General features: G+C 46.2%; 1 protein-coding gene across 1 annotated transcript in view; it reads left to right on the top strand.

The window, feature by feature from the left end:
• The first annotated feature begins 5,177 nt into the window (after positions 1–5,177).
• Positions 5,178–20,917, top strand: part of B4GALNT3 (beta-1,4-N-acetyl-galactosaminyltransferase 3) — a 92,425-nt gene continuing 76,685 nt past the window's right edge. Inside the window, exon 1 of the mRNA XM_070409506.1 lies at positions 5,178–5,346. Coding sequence (XP_070265607.1) covers positions 5,178–5,346 — 169 coding nt within the window. The remainder of the gene's footprint in view (positions 5,347–20,917) is intronic.

Below are 20,917 nucleotides of genomic sequence, written 5' to 3'. Positions count from 1 at the left end.
TTCATTATGGTAGCTTTTTGTTCTTGATGCTTAAAAACTTTCATTATAGTAGCTTAAAAAATAAAAGAAGGGTGAGACTGTGGGGAGCCGATATAGGGTTAAGCCTCGGACTGACCTGTTGGCAAAGTCACAAACAGGTCTTCCGAGTCTTAAACAACCCAATCCGAGAGGTGGCCGCTGATTTGCACACGCTATCATTTAAAAAATAAAAAGGGGAATTTGCCGGAAGCCGGTCCACCCTTGCTGCTTGACACAGTCGCTGCAGAGAAGAAACATTTGCACAGCTTATGTTTCAAGGGACCTGGCGTATATGGCATATGTTTGCTCCCCCTCTTAGCGCTATGTGTTTTAAACAGGACCACCTCCCCAGAAAGGTTGTTTCCCTGGGTGAGGATTTTTCCCTGGAGTTAGGGATTAACAAGACTAAGGAAGGGAATCAGTAAAACCCCTTAACTAAGTGCCAGGAGGGTAATTAATCACTTTAACTACGAACAACCTTGGGATGGAGATAACAAACGCCCTAACCTTTGGAATAGAATGGATAGGATTAAAATCAACTGGTATAAATACAGATGTAACAGAGAGAAGAGACCAAGATGGCGGCGTAGGTAAACACCGGAGACCGCTGCCGCAAACAACCATTTCAAAAATACAACTAAAAGACGGAATGGACATCACCCAGAACCACAGGAAGGCTGGCTGAAGAGAGACTCTACAACTAGAAGGAAAGAGAACAGCAAACCGAGGCTCAGAGGAGGCGCAGTGTGGAAAATACAAAGGTACCGAGGTGCGCGCGAAAGCGGGCTGGTGGCTGAGGGCGCGGTTGTCGTTTTCGGTCGGGAGTGAGTCTCAGACTCTGGGCTCCAGATCCGGGCGAGTCTCTAGGGACCTAGACTCAAACGGGAGAAGCGGGATTATCCGGCATCAGTTGGAACCTGAGGGCAGCTTTCCCTCCGAGGTTTGCAGCGGCTGCCGGGGTTCTGAGAAGCAGAGCCTCTGGGAACGGGACTGAGAGCGGCCATAACTGCTCCCTCCGCCCGCCCTGTTGATCCCGCCCCACCCAAGCCCTGCGCACAGCCATTTGCCGATCGCCTCAGGCAAAGGCTGGATTAGCGCCTCCCCAGAAGACAGACGTTTTCCACACAGCTGATTCCTACAGCCAGTCGGCCTGGTGGTCAAATCCCTCTAGTGTTAACTACAACAATTAAGGCTTGGCTAGAACAAGACTGCGCACAAAGACCACAAGGGGGTGCACCAAGAAAGCATAAAAGATGCGGAGACAAAAAAACATGACAGAAATGGAGGATATGGAGCTAAGAATCGCAATTTTGAGGGCTTGCTATAAACTTGAGCAGAGCCTCACGAAAACTAATGAGACCCTCGATGCTACGATAAAGAAATTAGAAAGTAAGCATACACGGACTGAAATAAAGAATATTATACCAAATAGCAGACCAGAGGAGCACAAGAATCAAACCAAAGATTCGACAAAAACACCCAACTGGAAAAGCAAAATGAAAAAAGAATCCGAAAGTGTGAAGATAGTGTAAGAAGCCTCTGGGACAGCTTCAAGCGCACTAATATCAGAATACTAGGGGTGCCAGAAGATGAGAGAGAGCAAGATATTGAAAACCTATTTGAAGAAATAATGGCAGAAAACTTCCCCCACCTGGTGAAAGAAATGGACTTACAGGTCCAAGAAGCGCAGAGAACCCCAAACAAAAGGAATCCAAAGAGGACCACACCAAGACACATCATCATTAAAATGCCAAGAGCAAAAGACAAAGAGAGAATCTTAAAAGCAGCAAGAGAAAGAGACTCAATTACCTACAAGGGAATACCCATACGACTGTCAGCTGATTTCTCAACAGAAACTTTGCAGGCCAGAAGGGAATGGCAAGAAATATTCAAAGTACTGAATACCAAGAACCTACAACCAAGATTATTTTATCCAGCAAAGCTATCATTCAGAATTGAAGGTCAGATAAAGAGCTTCACAGATAAGGAAAAGCTAAAGGAGTTCATCACCACTAAACCAGTATTATACGAAATGCTGAAAGGTTTCCTTTAAGAAGAGGAAGAAGAAAAAGGTAAAGATACAAATTGTGAACAACAAACATGCATCTATCAACAAGTGAATCTAAGAATCAAGTGAATAAATAATCTGATGTACAGAATGAACTGGTGATTACAATGAATCAGGGACATAGAAGGGGAATGGACTGACTATTCTTGTGGGGGAAAGGGGAATGGGAGATGCGGGAAGAGAATGGACAAAAATCGTGCACCTATGGATGAGGACAGTGGGTGGGGAGTGAGGGCGGAGGGTGGGGCGGGAACTGGGAGAAGGGGAGTTATGGGAAAAAAAGAGGAACAAATGTAATCAGAACAATAAAGATTTAATTTAAAAAAAATACAGATGTAACAGGAGAATAAAAAAAAAGAACCTCGCTATGCTGATCAACTGAAAAAAAAAAAAAAAGAGAGAGAACCTGGCTATGCTGATCAACTGAATGCTGTCTCCGTGTCCTTCATTCTTCGCCGACTCCGTCCACACCTTTGGGAACCCCTGGACCTGATGGGGCAGGACCCCAACAGTTTTGGAGCTGAAATACAACTGAGACCTAGATCAGTGATGGCGAACCTTTTGAGCTCGGCATGTCAGCATTTTGAAAAACCCTAACTTAACTCTGGTGCCGTGTCACATATAGAAATTTTTTGATATTTGCAACCATAGTAAAACAAAGACTTATATTTTTGATATTTATTTTATATTCTTAAATGCCATTTAACAAAGAAAAATCAACCAAAAAAATGAGTTCGCGTGTCACCTCTGACATGCCTGTCATAGGTTCGCCATCACTGGCCTAGATGGTATCTCTAGGGAGGAAAGGTCAGGGGGTCCAAACTGCATGACCAGCAATATGCTAGTAGGGGAAGAAAAGTTACCTGGGGATGAGGTCCCACCCTACAATTGATGCTCCATTGCTAGGTACCTGGGGCTTTCCACTCTGGTGACCTCTGTACCTGGCCCACTGTCCTTGCTCTGCTCATGTATAACTGCCTACAACATATGGATGTGTAAGGTAATTTTATAAGGACTGCTTGGTAGGTGGCTCAGTTGGTTAGAGTGTCATCCCATGCACCAAAAGATTGTGGGTTCAATTCCCAGTCAGGGCACATACTAGTACCTAGGTTGCAGGTTTGATCCCCGGTCACTCTCTCAGCATATCCTCGGGTGAGGATTAAAATAAAGAAGCAGAAGAAAAAGGAAAGACTATCTGGTAGTAGTGGAGAGGATGGCTGGGGTGTGGGAGGGAGCCTGGAGTCCAGGGAGCTAGTTGAGGAAAAATTATAATAGTCCAGTGTAGACAATTGGACTATCGAACATCCAACTAAGGCGGTAGCAGAGAGAAGGGAGAACAGAGCACTATATTCTGTGAACTTGTCTTGAAACAGTATTTGCATGTTATTAATTTGATTTTAAAATGTCTGGAACACTTTTGTACCTCCACTTTCTCCATGGTCTGCTGATTCTTTTCCGCAGGAGTAATAGAGGAAAATGAAACTGCATTATTATCTGCTGAGTGGCCTGAGGCAATTCACTCTGCTCCTTGGATCTTAATGATCTCATTTAAATTAGATAATGTTTTACCTGCCTGAAGGCAGAGAACTGGACTACTACAGAATGTCTTGATGATCTTTTGAACTTGAGTGAGTTTCTTTTTCTTTCTTTTTAAAAAGATTTTAATATATCTTTTTATTGATTTTAGAGAGGAAGGGAGTAGAGAGAAACATCAATGATGAGAGAGAATCATTGATTGGCTGCCTCCAGGCATGTGCCCTTGATGGAACGGAACCTGGAACCCTTCAGCCCAGAGGCCCATGCTCTATCCACTAAACCAGTGGTTCTCAACCTTGGCTGCACATTAGAATCACCTGGGAATCTTTTTAAAATCCTGATATCTGGGCCTCATCCTCCGGAAATTCTGTTTCTTTGTTATGGGGTGGGGCCACAACATTAGTAACAAAGAAACAGAATTTCCGGAGGATGAGGCCCAGACATCAGGATTTTAAAAAGATTCCCAGGTGATTCTAATGTGCAGCCAAGGTTGAGAACCACTGCACTAAACCAAACCGGCTAGGGCTATTTTTAATTATTTTTCAGAACCCTCCACCATCTACTCTTCCCCAACAGCTATTTCATCATGGTCTGGGAAAAGTTACTTGGGGTTCTCTCTGGGGGCCATATAACTTCCCAGTGCCTCCTAGAGTTGTGGTTGAGGCTGGGAAGGAAGCCTCTTCAAATCCGAGCTGGAAGAGGAAATTATGGCTGAATTAAGTGACCATTGCATCCCAATTAATATTATGTCTACTCTTGTTACCTAAAGTAGGGAGTAGGGTCGGTGTAGGCCACGAAAGGCCCTGGAGCCAAAATCTCAGGCGTCACCCCAACACGAGTCCCCACCAGCATCTGGCATCTACCCAGCTTCACTTCTGCTTGGGGAGCAACACCATCCAGCGTCAGGGAGGTATCTGTTTCCCTCAGTCATGCCCGGTCCAGATCGTAACTCGCCCCACCTACACCCCACCCAACTCTAGTCGGCAGGGGCGCCAGTCACAAGCCCCTGGACACACCTCCTGTTGCCTCTGGAAAGCCAGAGGGACTCTTTCCCTTTCCCAGGGCTCCTCGGGGGCGGGGCCCACCTGTGCCCTGGGGGCGGGACCTGAGCGGGGGCGGGACAGGTGGGTGAGTCGCTGCGGCCGGAGAAAAAGCCGGAGCGGGAGGGGGAGAGAGGAGAGGCGGGTTGGCGCGCACCTAGGGAACCTCCGGGTGGGCAGTGTGTGCGAGCCAGCGAGCGAGCGGGTAGGGAGGGAGGCAGCGCGCCTGCGACGGGAGAGGCGTGGAGAGGAGAGCCGGGCGCGGAGGACACTCAGGGAGGAGGAGCGGCTCCTGGAGAGACCTGGCGCCCGAGAGCGGCGCCCGTGCGCGGCGCCCGCGCAGCTGACCGACCCCTGGCGCGCTGAGCCGGAGCCCGCGCCCCGCTGGAGCGCGGCCGGGGGAGACAGCCTCGGCTCGGCCCTGAGACGCTGGGCTGGGGCTGGGACCCCGCGCGCTCGGGGCGCTGGGCCCGGCCGGGGGCTGGGGCTGGCGGCGGCCGCCGGGGCGCCGCGCCATGGGGAGTCGCCGCGCCGCGCTACTCCTGCTGCTCCTGCGCTCCGTCAAGCTGCTGCGGCGGCGCTTCCGGCTGCTGCTAGTGCTCGCCGTGGTGTCCGTGGGGCTCTGGACTCTTTATTTGGAACTGGTGGCGTCGGCCCAGGTCGGCGGGAACCCCCTGAACCGGAGTAAGTAGCATCGGGCGGGGGCGGGAGAGGACGCGGAGGTGGGAAGGGGTAGTTCCGCTGGCTCCAGCCCTGGGGAGACCCGCCTCATCCTCAGACCCGGTTTTGAACTCGTTTTCGCCTCCAGGTGCTCGGCGCCGCCCCGCTGCCTACTCGGGGAGGGAGAGCCGACCCCGGGCCTGGCCGCCGGGCTACATAGGGTCGGGGCATCCTCGAGGCTGCTTGCTTCTCCCATCCTAGGGCGACGGTACGAGAGGCTCCCGCCCGCCCGGTGGAAATGCAGGCTGAGACTTGGGGTGCTTCCAGCGGCGCCGGGCTTGCAGTTCCCCAGAAGGAGACACGGGCGGTCCGCGCGCGGGCTGTAGATTTGTGTCTGGGATGCCCTCGGCCGTCCTCCCCAAGGCCGCGCGCTCTAATCTGCGCGGCCCAAACTTTGCTCGCCGCCTTCTCTAGGGCTCTCTCCATTTCGCCTCCTGGTGCGTTTCCTGCGGTTCTTTATTTTAACAATGCCTCTTAGACCTACCTCTCCTTCCCCCTTCCCATATGCCAAGCCACTCCTCCTAGCTCCTTCCTCTGCCTCCTAGTCTCCCACCTTTTCATTGAGCCGTCCCCTCCCCTAGCCATGGCCATCCCTGCAGCTGGGTATTTGAAACGAAGCCCTCCTTGGGAACTCTGCCCAATTTATCAAACTCCTCAGACCTTGCTTAAGGAAACAATGGGCAGCACGGTAGTTCAATTAATGCCTTTTAACTTACCCGAAGCTACTTTTTCTGTGCCTCAGTTTCCTTCTAGGACAATGGAGGGGAAATGGCCTCTCTTTTTACAATAGACTTGGTTATCTGAGGGGACTTTCAATTTTCTATTGCTGCAACTAACAAGTAAAACTCGGAAAGTGTCAGGGATTGTAAAAGGTCAACGTAATAGCTGGAAGGAGTGGAGAGACTCCGGAATCCACCAGGTTCCCTTCCGAGGCACAGGGGCAGAGGTGCGGAGTCCTAGCACATTTCTCCATCACTGCACTTGCGGCTCTCAGGAACTGAAGGAGTGCCTGATGAAATTACTGGTGAGAAGATTCTCTGACAGGTCCTTGCGTCAGCTTCTTTGCCCAGCGTTGGGTGTGGTGCTTTGTGTTCTGTAGCCAAAAGAAGAAATCACTAGCTCAGTAATTGGGCTGGTTCAGGGTAGAAATGTTTATGGTGAAACCTCTCACTGTATGGCAGCTGAAATAATTCTGGTTGTGAGTTGGGAGACAGGTTCCAGTTCTGGTTTTGTCACTAACTAGTTGGGGAATCAAGGGAAAAATGGCAGCTTCTCAGGTAGAGGAAGGAAGTTGGACCCAGTGACCTCCAGGGATTCTTTCAGCCTGGTTATTGGGGTTATGTGATCTCCCCTTCTTGATTATTTCCAGGCCAGAGAGCTCAACACATCTTGAGGAAGGCAGTTCCACAGCTCTAAGAGGAGAGTGCTTCCTTCTGGTGACCCAAATCTGCCTTCCCATCGCCAGTTCTTCCCTCCCCTGAGCCTTGTTTTCCCCTCTGATAGACAGTGAATCTACCCTTCCATACCCTTCATAGTGCCAAGTGCATGAGCCCAGCTGGAGTGAGTGCAGGTGGGAGGCCCTGGGAGGGATCTTCCTTCTTTTCTCCCTGGGACAGGACACCTCTTCTCAGTTTTATTAATGTGATGGCCAGTGGGATCCTCTGCACAGTTAAAAACAGAGGAAGGCAGTTATTTCATGACCCTGAAATCAGTGACCTCCCTTCTTCCTCCCCCTCCTCCAGCACATACTTTTGCCTCAAATGTGCTTTCTCCTCAGAGGCCAGAAGCAGTTGCCATCATCAGAATCTCACACGCTATCTCCTGTTGGCTGTCTCATCCTCAGCTATCGATTCTTGGGTCTGTCTGGTTTCCCTTCTAGTTGAATCTTAACTCTGACTGGGTTTCCTTATTCCTTGTTTCCTTTTCCAAACTGACTCTTCTCCAGAAAAATGTTCCCAGCTTCCTATTCCAGAATTGGCTTTCTGTTTCCTTAACCACCATTAAAAAAAAAAAAAAATCCTCACTTGAGATATTTTTTCCATTGATTTTTAGAGAGAGTGAAAGGGAGGTAGAAGGAGGGGAGAGAGAGAAAAACGACGACAACATTGGTGTGAGAGAGACACATCGATTGGTTGCCTCCCACCCCCCACCCCCCGCCCACCCCTAAAACTGGGGCTGAGGATTGAACCTGCAACTGAGGCACATGTATGCTCTTGATGGGGACCCTTTGGTTCCTGGGCCGATGCTCTAACCACTGAGAAATTCTGCCAGGGCTCCTTAACCATCATTTTTAAGGAGAGTCCAAGCCTGGACACTGATGGATCACTTAGAACCCTGAAGCCCATCTGCTCTACAGGGTGGCTTTTCACCCTGGCCATCCCATTGTGTTCTACTTTTTTCTTTTGGAATGAGATTTAGACAGTGGCTGTGGTTTCTGGCTCCTTGTCTTCCATCCTCTTTTGTTTGTAAGAGCCCAGACATCTTGTATCAAAGGCTTCTTCTCCTTATAGGTCTTACTCCCAGCTCAGAGCTATTCATCTGAAGGGAAAGCAGGGGCTGGGGCGGGGTGGGGGTGGGGGGGGGGTGGGGGATAGGGGGGGAGGGTGGTGAGAATTAGGAAGTAGAGAGGTAGGAAGGGGTGGCTAGCATTCCCTCCTCTAGACCCTGGCCAATCCACAGCAACCAGGGTAGTAAAATGTCCCTTCCCAGGATTATACCCATGGCCTTGACCACAGCAACTGGAGTCCCATTTGGCTCTGCTCCTCAACAAGCCACCCTGCCTCCTCCCTCTAGCAGTACCTCCCTGCCAGCTCACTCCACCACCAGCTTTTCTGTCATCTGTAAGGCCACCCTTCATTAAAGAACCTTTCATTTGCCTGTCCCTGTGTGACTGGTACATCAGTCTGGTGCTGGGAGAAGTATATGGAGAGACGGCAGTCACAAACCCTAGGGTGGTAAAGTAATGACAGGGGAGCAGGCTTCCTGCTTCATCTTTATGGAAATAGCTCAGTAGTTTAAGATATGGATGATGTGCAATTTCAGTTCCACATGTAAAAAAAGATACAACCACAATTGGAGTAACTTCAGAGAAAAGCAACCAAAATCATTAACGGATAGAAAAATGGGTCCCTTGGACAAAATAATTAGAGCTGTTCACTCACTCATTTAAACAAATATTTATTTAGCACATACTTTGAGCAAGGCATTGTACTATATCACTTAGATATAATAATAACTAAGGTTATGGTTTCTGCGTTCTCAATAGCTTTCTCTAGTAGTTTGGGTGCACATATAAAAATAATTACAATATGAAACAGTCATTAAGTTTTACAAGTGTAGACTCTAGATCAGCGGTTCTCAACCTGTGGGTCGCGACTCCTTTGGGGGTCGAACGACCCTTTCACAGGGGTTGCCTAAGACCATCGGAAAACACATATATAATTACACATTGTTTTTGTGATTAATCACTATGCTTTAATTATGTTCAATTTGTAACAATGAAATTGGGGGTCACCACAACATGAGGAACTGTATTAAAGGGTCGCGGCATTAGGAAGGTTGAGCACCACTGCTCTAGATGTTGCTGTGACACTTCTGGTAATGGAACACAGCTCTTTCAATTAATTTCATGGAAATGGTGACATTTCAGGAGATATTGAGGAGTTTGTAAGGTTTTTTTTTTTAATGTATTTTATTGAGTTTTTACAGAGAGGAAGGGAGAGGGAGAGAGACAGAGAGTTAGAAATATAGATGAGAGAGAAACATCGATCAGCTGCCTCCTGCACACCCCCTACTGGGGATGTGCCCGCAACCAAGGTACATGCCCTTGACCGGAATCAAACCTGGGACCCTTCAGTCTGCAGGCCGACGCTCTCTATCCAGTGAGCCAAACCGGTTAGGGCTGTAAGGTTTTAATGGATACAGAAAGAGAAGGCTATTCCAGTCAGAAAGAGCACTGTAAACAAAGACCAAGAGACAAGGGAAAGTTAGCGTTTGGGAGCGTTGAGCAGAGGGTCTGAAGGAGATTATGGAATGGTGCTGTATTATGAAAGACTTTGAATATCAACCTTAAAGAATGGCCCTTACAGATAAGAGCAGAGGAAGTTTTGGAATAGGTTAGCCATGTATGATGGAACAGGCAAGGGTAGTAGTAAAAGAAGTTAATAGTACTTTGGTAGGGACGATGGTGCCTGAACAGGGTACTGAAGGTCGCTTGCTGAGGCTGGCATTCGTCCGTTAGCTGCTGGGTCATAAAGCTTTCCTAGGGGCAGGTCAAGGTGGTAGTGGGGCATTCAGAAGGCCTGGGGCAGTCACTGTATCCCAACATGTTGATCAGTGTTTCAGTAACTGGTACAGCTGTACCAGTGTATACTGGCTGAAAAGCAGCCTGGGAGCAGACTATTATTGGAAGTTAAAGACTCTCCATTCTGGCAGGTTTTAACAAGTTATACCCATTTGTTCAGATTGAGTTAACGAAGTCCTGCCTGAGGGGAGAGGTCTGGACTAAAATGGTTCCTAGGTTCTTTGCTCTATAATTGACCTGCTGGGACCAACTTGGTGCTGGAACTAAGAGATGGTGTTTGGGCATAGAGCCAGGGCTGAATGACCCGGTGCCCCAGCTTCTTTCTAGATCTCCCAAGGCTGGGTCTGGTGTCTCCCCATTTAAGTGCCAGTTTTACCTGCTGAACCCAAAGTGTTCTCAAGCTCAGGAATTAATCCGCGTTCACTGTCTTAAATCTGTAACACACTTCTCTGGCTGGCTCTTGTGATTTCTAATTGACTTGGAGTGGGCTGGGGAGCCACACCCACAGATGTCAGGCAGACACTTCAGCTCCCGGGGTCACCACAGCCATTCCAATTTGGAAAGGATACAAACCCAGTAACGGAGGTAACTTGGGGCAGAACAGTAATCTGAGATGCAGGCAGGGAGAGGGAGAAACAAATGAGACAGATGTGTGGGCAGAGCAGGGATGGTGTGGCTTAGAATTAAAACTCAGAGCACAGGGAGTGGAGAAAGGAAGGCTTCATGTGTGCCTTCTGACCTAGGACTCTGTCTCTCTCTGCCCTGGCTGGGCTGGTCCTCTTTCCCATGCGTGGAACCTCTGGCTCCTGTTCCTGTGCCCTACTTACCTGTTAGGCTGCCATTCTGGTCACCCAGCTGTTGCGTTTAACTTCAAATCAGTATTCAAATCTAGTTACATACTAGGCCAGTGATGGCGAACCTATGACACGCGTGTCAGAGGTGACATGCGAACTCATTTTTTTTTTGTTGATTTTTCTTTGTTAAATGGCATTTAAACATATAAAATAAATATAAAAAATATAAGCCTTTGTTTTACTATGGTTGCAAAGATCAAAAAATTTCTATATGTGACACGGCACCCGAGTTAAGTTAGGGTTTTTCAAAATGCTGACACGCCGAGCTCAAAAGGTTCGCCATCACTGTACTAGGCACTCGAATAAATACTTTCTGCTTATAAATGGTAAGCTTAGAATTTCTGAGCACCTGACAGTTTAGTTCCCACTGGCAGATACTTTAGCAGTGACCAATCTAAGAATAGAACCTAGGAATTACTGTTCCTGGTACCATAATACATATAAACAGTAGCCTTTAAACACAAATGCAAGGGATAAAAATTAAGCCATCAATGCTTTTTTATTATAAATGTTTTCTTCGGACTGACCACTGTGTACCAGGGACGCAGTGTGTGACAACAGGAGCCCTTACCCTGACACTGTGTCTCCTTTCCCTGGTCTCTTTAGTCCCTGTTCCCCAGAACTGTAGCCACAGAGCCGCTCTCTCTACCCCGCCCACCACCCAGGGCCCCCAGTCTGGGATGAGGCCCCATTCACCTGCCGGTGGTGCTGGCTGCTTGCTGCTCCCTGTGCTGAGAGTTGTTCAGGAGCCCCGTGTGGTTATAATTGATTCGCAGCACAAGGTCTTTGAAGCAACCACTTCTGTGCTGGTTTTAGGAGTGGCTGGTAGTTGCACTGCAGTAATTTTCCAGGCCACGGAGCCCGGTTTTGCCCCCCTAGTGCTGGGCTTTATGGAGCAGCGCAGCGCAGCCATCAGAGCAGAGTTTGCTTTGGAATGGGGCCTAGAGGCTGTTCTTGGAGTTAGCCGCTCACTGTCTAGTTTTCTGCAAAGTTCCACCCGTCTCAAAATCTACCCTTTTATTTTCCATGAGCACTTTCCCTTATATTCAAGGGTAATGAGGTCTAAACTAGGCCAACCATACATTTTGCACTTTCAGACAATCCTCCTTTGACTCTGTGATCCACAATATGTTTATATGTTATGTGATATAAACAAAACACTATTGGAAGAGGTGAAAATAGTTTGGGCTGAATATGTTATATATTCTGAGCAAAGCATGGCAGATAGATCTTTAAATGTTTACAGACTCTTAGGTTCTAACAAGTGCTGCTTTTAGTGTTCGAAGTATCCACAAGACAAGAAAGAACGAATATTATTTTTACCTTGTGATTTTTAGTATATAATTTATTTTTTATGCTAACTTTTTTTTTTTTAAATTTCTTAACTACTAACCAACTTTTTAGAAAAGGGTGCAAATTGTCCTATGGTCCCTGGTTTTGTGTGTGTGTGTGTGTGTGTGTGTGTGTTTAACTTTTCATTGAAGTACCTTATATGTACAGAAAAGTGCACATATAAGTGTACAGCTTGATGAATTTCCACAAACTGAGCATACCTATGTAATGAGCACCCCAGTGAAGAAACAGAAAATTACCAGCCCCCGAGCAGCCCACTTTGGGCTTCCTTTCAGTCACTACCATAGCATAGGTATACTAACTTAGGAAGTGGCAAAGAAAGACCAAGGACCTAAATGCTATGAGATACAGCCCTGAGAAATGCTCCATTAGAGCTGCTGCAAGGACAGGATTGAGAAATATTGCTTATCCTGTGTATGAGAAATATTAGAAATAGCTACCTTCTCTTGAGCAATCGATTTGTTTTAATTTTTATTGGCTATGTAAGTTGTAAAACCACTCAGGCTTCTCCCTTTTTTGTTTTTGTTAATCCTCACCCAGGTATATTTTTTCCATTGATTTTTAGAGAGCGTGAAAGGGAGGGGTGAGGGTGGGGAGAAAGAAAGGGAGAGAGAGAGAGAGAGACAGACAGACATTGATTGGTTGCCTCCTGCATGTGCTCCAACTAGGGCTGGGGATTGAACCTGCAACCCAGGTATGTGCCCTTGACCAGGAATCGAACCCACAACCCTTCAGTGTGTGGGTCGATGCTTCTCCCTTTGTGTTGGTCATTAGAAAGCTTCAGAATTCAATTTATGGCTCATCTGGGGAAAAGGATAAAAGATTTTATGATCTATATTTTGGTATCAATTTTATCCCTATACCTTTATTTTTTGTTTCCCCCACAACTTCTTCTAGTTTATGTCACTTTATATTCTGTCCTTATAAGCCACTTTAATTTTTTTTTTAACCAAACCATGGCACAAAATAAATCAATAAAAGTGCTATTATTTACATAAAAGTATGAAGGAGAAATTTACACTCATCTATAATCCCACTACTCTGACCAGAGATTGTTGGGAAAAAAAAAAGTATAATAAGCAGTGATAACCAGGAATACCTTAAACAAGAATTGCACATTAAAAAAACGAAAAAGCTCAAAAATCATTTTGTGTGTGTGTCTTAAGTTTATTTAGATATTGATAAATTTGAATGACATTAAAAAATAAATATCCACCTTCTGTATATGAAAAGAATATCAAAAGCTTGGAATTTACTGACAGATGTTGGGGCCTAAGCCACCTTTATTTTAAACAATGACATAAATACAAGGAAAACTCAGTAATCCTTGGGGCACCGCTGACATTACTGATGAAACAACCCAGGCAACTTGCCAGGAAGGCCAGGAAGCTCAAGCTTGTCCTGTGGGCCCCTATATCCCCCCCCGCCCCCGACTCATGGGGACACTGTGAGCATGAATGTCTGTGGCCACTGCCCAACCTGTGGCTTATAGTCCCTTTACTAACAGATGAGAAAATAAGCCCAAGGAAGAGCTATTACCTGCCTCTTCTACCCATTTCTTTTAAAGTGTTCTGTGGTGTGGAACAGAGGCTATGCTTCCGTCCCACTCTAGCTGGTAGAATTGTGTTTTATGGTGTCAGGACCTGGGAGGAGGGCCCAAGGATAGGAAACGGAGAAAGAAAGGTCGGATGGGAAAGGAGAAATGACATACCAGGTGACCAAGGATTTTATATATATAAATGCCCAAGAAATTGAGTGATGTGTATTTTTCAATTTTTATTTACTTTGCAAATCTTGAATGAATGCAGAGGTGATTCATTTTAAAATGAAGTAAAATGTTTGTGGAGCATTTACTTTTTTTAACGGGGCACTAAGTGGGCTAAAAAGTATTGATGGTTCCTGGAAAAAATTAAGGAATTTGAAGACAGGGCATGGTTCAAATCCAAGTTCTACTACTACTCACCAGTTGCAAGACCTTGTATAAGGTACTTCTTCCTTTTCAAGCCTCAGGTGCTTCATCTGGGTAAGAGGGTTATAATGTCCTCTCTATAGGGCCTTTCTTATAACTAAACTAGTGGCCCGGTACACGAGATTCATGCAGGGGGAGGTGTGTGTCCCCCTCAGCCTGGCCTGCACCTTCTCCAATCTGGAACCCCTCCAGGGAATGTTTGATCGGCAGTTGGACATCCATCTCGCAATCCAGGACCATTGGTTCCTTACCGCTCACCTGCCTGATCGCCCCTAACCACTCTGCCTGCTGGCCTGATTGCCTCCAACTGCCTCCTCTTTCTGGCCTGATCACCCCTAACTGCCCCCCCCCTGCTGGCTCGATCGCCCCCAACTGTCCCCCCTGCAGACCTGATAACCCCCAACTGCCCCCCCCCGTCTGCTTGCCTCCAACTGCCCCCCCCCCCCACCTGATCGCCCCTAACTGCCTCTTCCTCAGCCCTGCCATCATGGCTTTGTCTGGAAAGACGTCCAGAAGGTCTCCTGGTCTAATTAACATATTACCCTTTTATTAGTATAGATAAGATTTAGTGAGCCTACCACATATTAAGTGCCCAATTAGATTTAACATAAAAGTAGCACATATTAGGAGCTCAGTGAATGCTGGTAGGAATTAGGGAATGGCTGGGCAGGCAGGCATGGATAGATATGTTTTTCAACTAGCCCTTTTGCCAATACTTTTTCAATTTCTCAGACCAAGACACAGCTATGCCCAGTTTCTTTTTTTTTTTTTTAATTGATTTTTTTTTTTTTTTTTTTTTTTTTTTTTACAGAGAGGAAGGGAGAGAGATAGAGAGTTAGAAACATTGATGAGAGAGAGAAACATCGATCAGCTGCCTCCTGCACACCCCCCACCGGGGACGTGCCCGCAACCCAGGCACATGCCCTTGACCGGAATCGAACCCGGGACCTTCCAGTCCACAGGCCGACGCCCCATCCACTGAGCCAAACCGGTCTCAGCTATGCCCAGTTTCTTAGCAGTTTCCAGGCCATCCATGCTCAGCTCCTGCCACCAAATACACATTTCTTTTTTTTTTTCTTTTTGGTTAATCCTCACTCAACGATATTTTTCCATTGATTTTTAGAGAGAGTGGAAGGGAGGGGGAAAGACAGAGAGAGAGAAACATCGATGTGAGAGAGACACATTGATTGGTTGCCTCCCTCGTGCCCCAGCCTTGGCCAGGATCAAGCCTGCAACCCAGGTATGTGTCCTTTACTGGAATCTAACCAGGGACCCTTCAGTCCATAGGCTGGCACTCTATCCATTGAGCCAAAGCAGCGAGGGCCAAATACACATTCTTTAACCACTCTTTTCTCCTTGATGTTCAGCACTACCTCCATCCATCCTTTTGGATTCTAGGTAAATATTTGCATTGGGGGGAAGGGCAGGTCAGAAGGCAAGGATTTTGCTGAGAATGAGAGAAGTTGGGGAATGTTCCATGTCACAGAAGCTCAGCAGTTGGGAAAAGCTAGCCTTTCTCTCTGCTGCATGCCTCTTAGTACTCGGAGGATTCCTGGGACTGGAAGGCAGGAACACTGGGTAGGGATCTCAGTTTCAGGCCTATCTTTGTAACTGACTTGTGGAGGATCCTTTTCTCTGGAGGGCTTTAGTTTCCATATTTTTGGAATGGGATTCTTCTTTCAGGGGTAGGTCAATCTTTGACATTCTGGCCCTGGTCTTTCAAGACTCAGTTGCCTGAACTAAGAGGTGGCAGCAATCCCATGCTTCTGGCTACTTGGTCTCCAAGGTCATCTCTCACAACATGGTCTCCATACAAGCAGTTGCCTCAAAGATTAAAGGCCTCTCTGCTGAGATCTTCTTACAAATCCTCTGATCCGCTCCTTTCCACCCTGCCTGCCAACCCAGGGTTCAAATGGACACATGCAGGCATGCACACATGCACCGCACCAACCAGCTGACCTCCTAACTGCTCACCACCACCTCTGAGCCAAAGATTGGTGGTGGGTGTGGGGTACAATTTGGGGGGTGTGGGGAGGAGGGAGGACACTGAGGATTTCTTCATGAACCAGGGACAAAGTCTTAATATATATTCTCAGTTCTTGGTTTTCTTTTTTATTCCAGCTGAGTTGAAGTCCTGAGGAAAGGGTCAGGAAGATGAGGAGCACATCTCAGGCAGACTTCCACCAGCAGCGGCAGGGAAATTGCACAGACACAAAGAAATGGGAAAACGGAGAGAAATTGAGGGAGAGACATCTACCCCACTTTTTCATTTGATTCAATGACTAGTTTTATTTGGCTCTATTTCAAACTTGGTTCTTTTAAAAATACTGTATTCTTTTCTTTTTAATAATTTAAAACTAATTTGTTGAATTACCTAAAGTTGTTAGTTGCCCCAAACTAAGAGGCTGCCAAAGTATTAGCATCTGCTTGCTGTTCTGACATTCACAACTTAATTTATTTGGCTCCTGAAAATTTCCCTTACATTATGGAGAGGTTAACTATGTAAATAAAGAGAAGTATGTCAGATTTTGTATGTACCATTTCTTAGTATTTTGCTGTATTTCTCAAAAAAGTTCTTTAAAAAATATATATTTCTTTATTGATTTCAGAGAGGAAGGGAGAGGGAGATAGAAACATCAATGATGAGAGAGAATCATTGATTGGCTGCCTCCTGCATGCCCCCTAATGGGGATTGAGCCCTCAATCCAGGCATGTGCCCTTGACTGGAATCGAACCCAGGACCCTTGATTCCATAGGCTGACGCTCTATCCACTGAGCCAAGTTGGCTAGGGCTGCTTAAATTTTTAAGGCCCTCTCCAGCTCCAGTAGTCTATGATCATTGGTGTGTGTGTGTGTGTGTGTGTGTGTGTAAGTCTAATCAAAGGTGAATATTCCCATTGGAGGAATGTAGCATAAGCTAAGTAAAAGTTTAGGGAACACAAATGTTGTAGTGCAGAGGCTCACACAGTATGAAGGAGATGAGGTTGAAAAGGTGATTGTGACACCTTGGAGTGTTGAGTGACAAACTACTGAGTGTGGACTTGGTAGAGAGAGCAACATAAACTTTTTAAAGCAGGGATTTGGTATAATAGAAGGCAGGGTTGTCTTATATCCACTGATCTAATTCTTCAGACATTTATTGAACACCTTTTATGTCCTAGGAATTATGATTATAGGTAGGTTAAGTTGTTGTAAGTTTGCAGGATGGCTTGGAGATAGGCCACTCAGGTGGTTATTGCAGTGATCTAAGGTGTGGGTGAGGAGTGCATAGCTGAGAAGGGTGTCGGAAGAAAACAGAGCTGTCAAAGACAGAAGTGACAGTTGGACAGTAGAGTTTATATACGTAGAGGCGAAAGAATACTCAAATTCTGGGTTTCACACATGGTTCCCTGGCTACATTCTGCCATGATCATTTTAATTAAGGGCTATTTTGAAAACCCAGCATCACAAAGATGTTCTCAGGGGGGAAAAAGTGCTTTCATTTCTCTTTACACTCTCCTCTCTGGACCTTGGATACATAGAGACTAGGAGATAGGGACTAGGCACTTATTCATTCAATACATACGTAATGAGCACTCGGATGTGCCAGGCAGTGTTGTAGGAATTAGGGACATAGAAGGGAACCAGAAACTTAAAGGCTTTACTTTCACGGAGCTTATATTTCATGAGGAAAAGACAGATAATAGACACATAAAAAAAGATAATTTCAGATGGTGATGAGTTTTTGGAAGAAAATGAAATATGGTAATGGCACGAAGTTTCTGGATGGAGGGGTTAGAGAAAAGACTAGCTTGGAGAGTAAGGGGTCTCTCTGAGAAGGGATTCCCTAAAATAGGTAATTTAGGGATAAAGGACACAATTAAGGATTAAGCACTAACTGAGTGTCAGGATTACTAGTATCCTCAGGAATTCAGAGCATGGGAGCTGAGTAGAAGAGGGAAAAATGTAGAACAGGGTCATTGCTCATATCAGGATGAGCATCTCCTTCCTATCGCCTCCCATTGTCCTGAAAACAATGCCCTTCTTCACCTCCCTGGCAGGAATAGAGTCTGCCTCAACTCCACTGGGAGTACCAGAGAAAGGTACTAGCCAGGGGCTCTGGCTGAACCTGAGGAGAAGCAAGGCTGGTTGTTTTCCTCATTATAAACTTGGATCTCAAAACCAGGATGGGGGGAGAGGGTGGATTATTGACAGCCCTGTTGAAATTAACTCTGCTCCCCCTTCCCTCACAGCATTTTTTTTGTACCTCCATTAGTGCACTTATCAAAGTCTGCCTTGCATCAGAGTTATTTATGTCTGTGTTTGTCTTCCCCCACGAGATTGTGAATTTCTAGAGTGCTGGACCTGGGCATTCTTTCCCCTTTATTATCCTGGTGCAGGGACTTTTTTTTACCTTTGTGGCTTACATGCTCTTATAGAATTTGATGAAGAAACTGTGGACTCTCTCCCCAGGGATTTGCCTGCTCACTCATAGATTTTGCATGCTACTTGGAGGAGATTGACAGGCTCCTGACACCTATCCATGGATCCCTAGTTAAGAACTCTGCCTAAGTGCTTTGCCCAATACTTGGTACATGGTAGATTCTCAGAGTTTGATTTACTTGGGGATGTCCTCCCAATTAAGTCTCTTTACTCTAGTTGTAGGGCAGAGATGTTAGGTGGGAGAAAGAGAGCCAGGAAGCAGTCCCTCTGCTAGGAAATGCAGAAGAGTATGTGTAAACTCTGGAAGTAACCATCCAGAGAGCAATAGCTTCACCCTCACTTCTTGTCCATGGAGAACCTGAGTTGGGGTCTACCTACTTTGGGCTGGTCTTCTCTCAGATTCTTAAAAAAAAAGTTTTTATTGGTTGTAGAGAGAGAGAGAGGAAAGGAGAAAGAGAGGGAGGGGGAGAGAGAGAGAAACATCCACAAGAGAGGGAAACATCCATAAGAGAGAAACATCAACATTGATTGGCTGCCTTCTGCACACTTCCTAATGGGGATCGAGCCCATAACCCGGGCATGTACCCTGACTGGGAATCGAACCGGTGACCTATTGGTGCATGGGTTAACGCTCAACCACTGAGCCACACTGGCAGGGCTTCTCTCAGATTCTTCTTTGTTTTTAATTTAAAAAATGTATTTTTTATTGATTTCAGAGAGGAAAGGAGAGGGAGAAAGGGCTAGAAACATCAATGATGAGAGAGAATCATTGATTGGCTGCCTCCTGCACGCCCCACACCAGAGATCGAGCCCATAACCCGGGCATGTGCCCTGATCGGGAATCAAACTGTGACCTCCTGGTTCATAGGTTGATGCTCAATCACTGAGCCATACCAGCTGGGCTCTCTCAGATTCTTGAATGCTGCTCTCCAGTGTCATGATAATCCTTTTGCTTGCCTTTCAAAACTGCCCATCATTCCATCTCTTCCCTGAAGCTGCCTTTAATTATTTCAGTCCCAGCTGACCTCATTCTTTTTGGAAGTTTTGTTGCACTTAAGTGGTCTGAAACTCACAGTTGACATTTTCTTTTATTATTTTTTAGGTATTTTCTTATACTTCTACTTCATCTGGGTTGGTCTTGTGTACTCCAACTAGGTTGTTTAGGCAAGCCAAAGACGGCTCTAAGGCAGTGGTTGACAAACTGGCCCCTTGAGTGTGGCCCGTGCCACGGGGCCAAAGAGCCGCATGTGGCTCGCGAGCTGCAGTTTGCCGACCACTGTTCTAAGGTATTGGTCATGGCTGTTTGCTCCCCACAAGCATTGATGGTGTGCTTGGAAGAGACAGGTAGCTAACTTAGAATTGAGTCTGCACAGCCTTCACTGGGCCCATCCTTTCTGCCTTAATGTCTGAGATTGCTGTTGTGTCCGCCATTCCATCTGGTAATGTCTTTTACTCTTCTTTTTTTTAAAATACATTTTTATTGATTTCGGAGAGGAAGGGAGAAAGAGAGATAGAAACATCAATGATGAGAGAGACTCACTGATCGAGCTCTCAACCACAACTGGGGCATGTGTCCTGACCAGGAATTGAACTGTGACATCATGCCTGGTTCATGGGTGGCTCAACCACTAACCCACACCAGCTGGCCTACTCTTCCTTTTCTTTCTTCATCATAACATAGTGGTCAAGAGCAAGTCTCTAAAGTCAGGCTACCTGAGTTTGAATCCCAGTTCCAATGCTTGGTAAGCTGGGCCTCCATCAGCAAATTCCTGAGCCTTAGTTCCTTGTCTGTAAAATGGGAATAGTAACAGTAGCTACTTCACTGGGTTTCTGTTTAACAATTACGTGAAATAACGCATATAAAGGACTTAGAATGGCTCCTGATACATAGTGTTTAGTAAATATTAGCCACTATTATTGTTTATTATCATTTAACCAGCTTTTAGAGCCCCGTTTCTCTCTCTGATGGTTTTTGGATATTGCCTTTCACAAAGAATCCTAGGACAGGAATGGATCTCAGAGATTTAAAAAATCTATGATGGAAAATATCTGCATTTAAAAAAAATGATTTTAGAGAGAGAGGAAGGGAAAGGGAGGGGGAGAGAGAGAAACACTGATGGGCTGCCTCCTGCAGGGGATGTAGCCCACAACCCGGGCAAGTGCTGTGATCGGGAATTGAACCAGTGACCTTTTGGTGCATGGGACAGTGCTTAACCAACTGACCCACACCGTCAGGGCAATACCTGCATTTCTTATTCCAGGCCAATGGCAGACATCTCCAATAGAACTGATCCCAGATACAGTCTCAATCTTCTCAAATAGCTTGCCATGCAGTCACTACAAATGGGTTTGAGTTGACTCTTAAAGTACATTAAAATATGCCCAACCTCCTGATTTTACCAATGAAGAGTGTAAGGCCTAGAGAGTGTTAGGCAACCTGCCTAGAGAGTGCTTTGGCAGTGCTCTTTACAGCACGCTGCACCATTGCCATCATGCCATTGCTCATTCCCTTTTTGTTTGCTAAGAATGCTTCTTTCAATGTCTGAGTTTCACGAGGCCCCCTTTTTCCACCCGTCCAAGCAATCTGACATGCATATAACCTGTATTCAAGTTTATTTATGTGTTCTTGCCAGT

This window comes from Myotis yumanensis, unplaced genomic scaffold, assembly GCF_028538775.1.
Source record: "Myotis yumanensis isolate MYYU_CA2020_CCGP unplaced genomic scaffold, mMyoYum1.0.hap1 SCAF_3, whole genome shotgun sequence".
NCBI classification, from domain to species: Eukaryota; Metazoa; Chordata; class Mammalia; order Chiroptera; family Vespertilionidae; genus Myotis; species Myotis yumanensis.
This window is presented reverse-complemented; position numbering and strand designations above follow the sequence as displayed.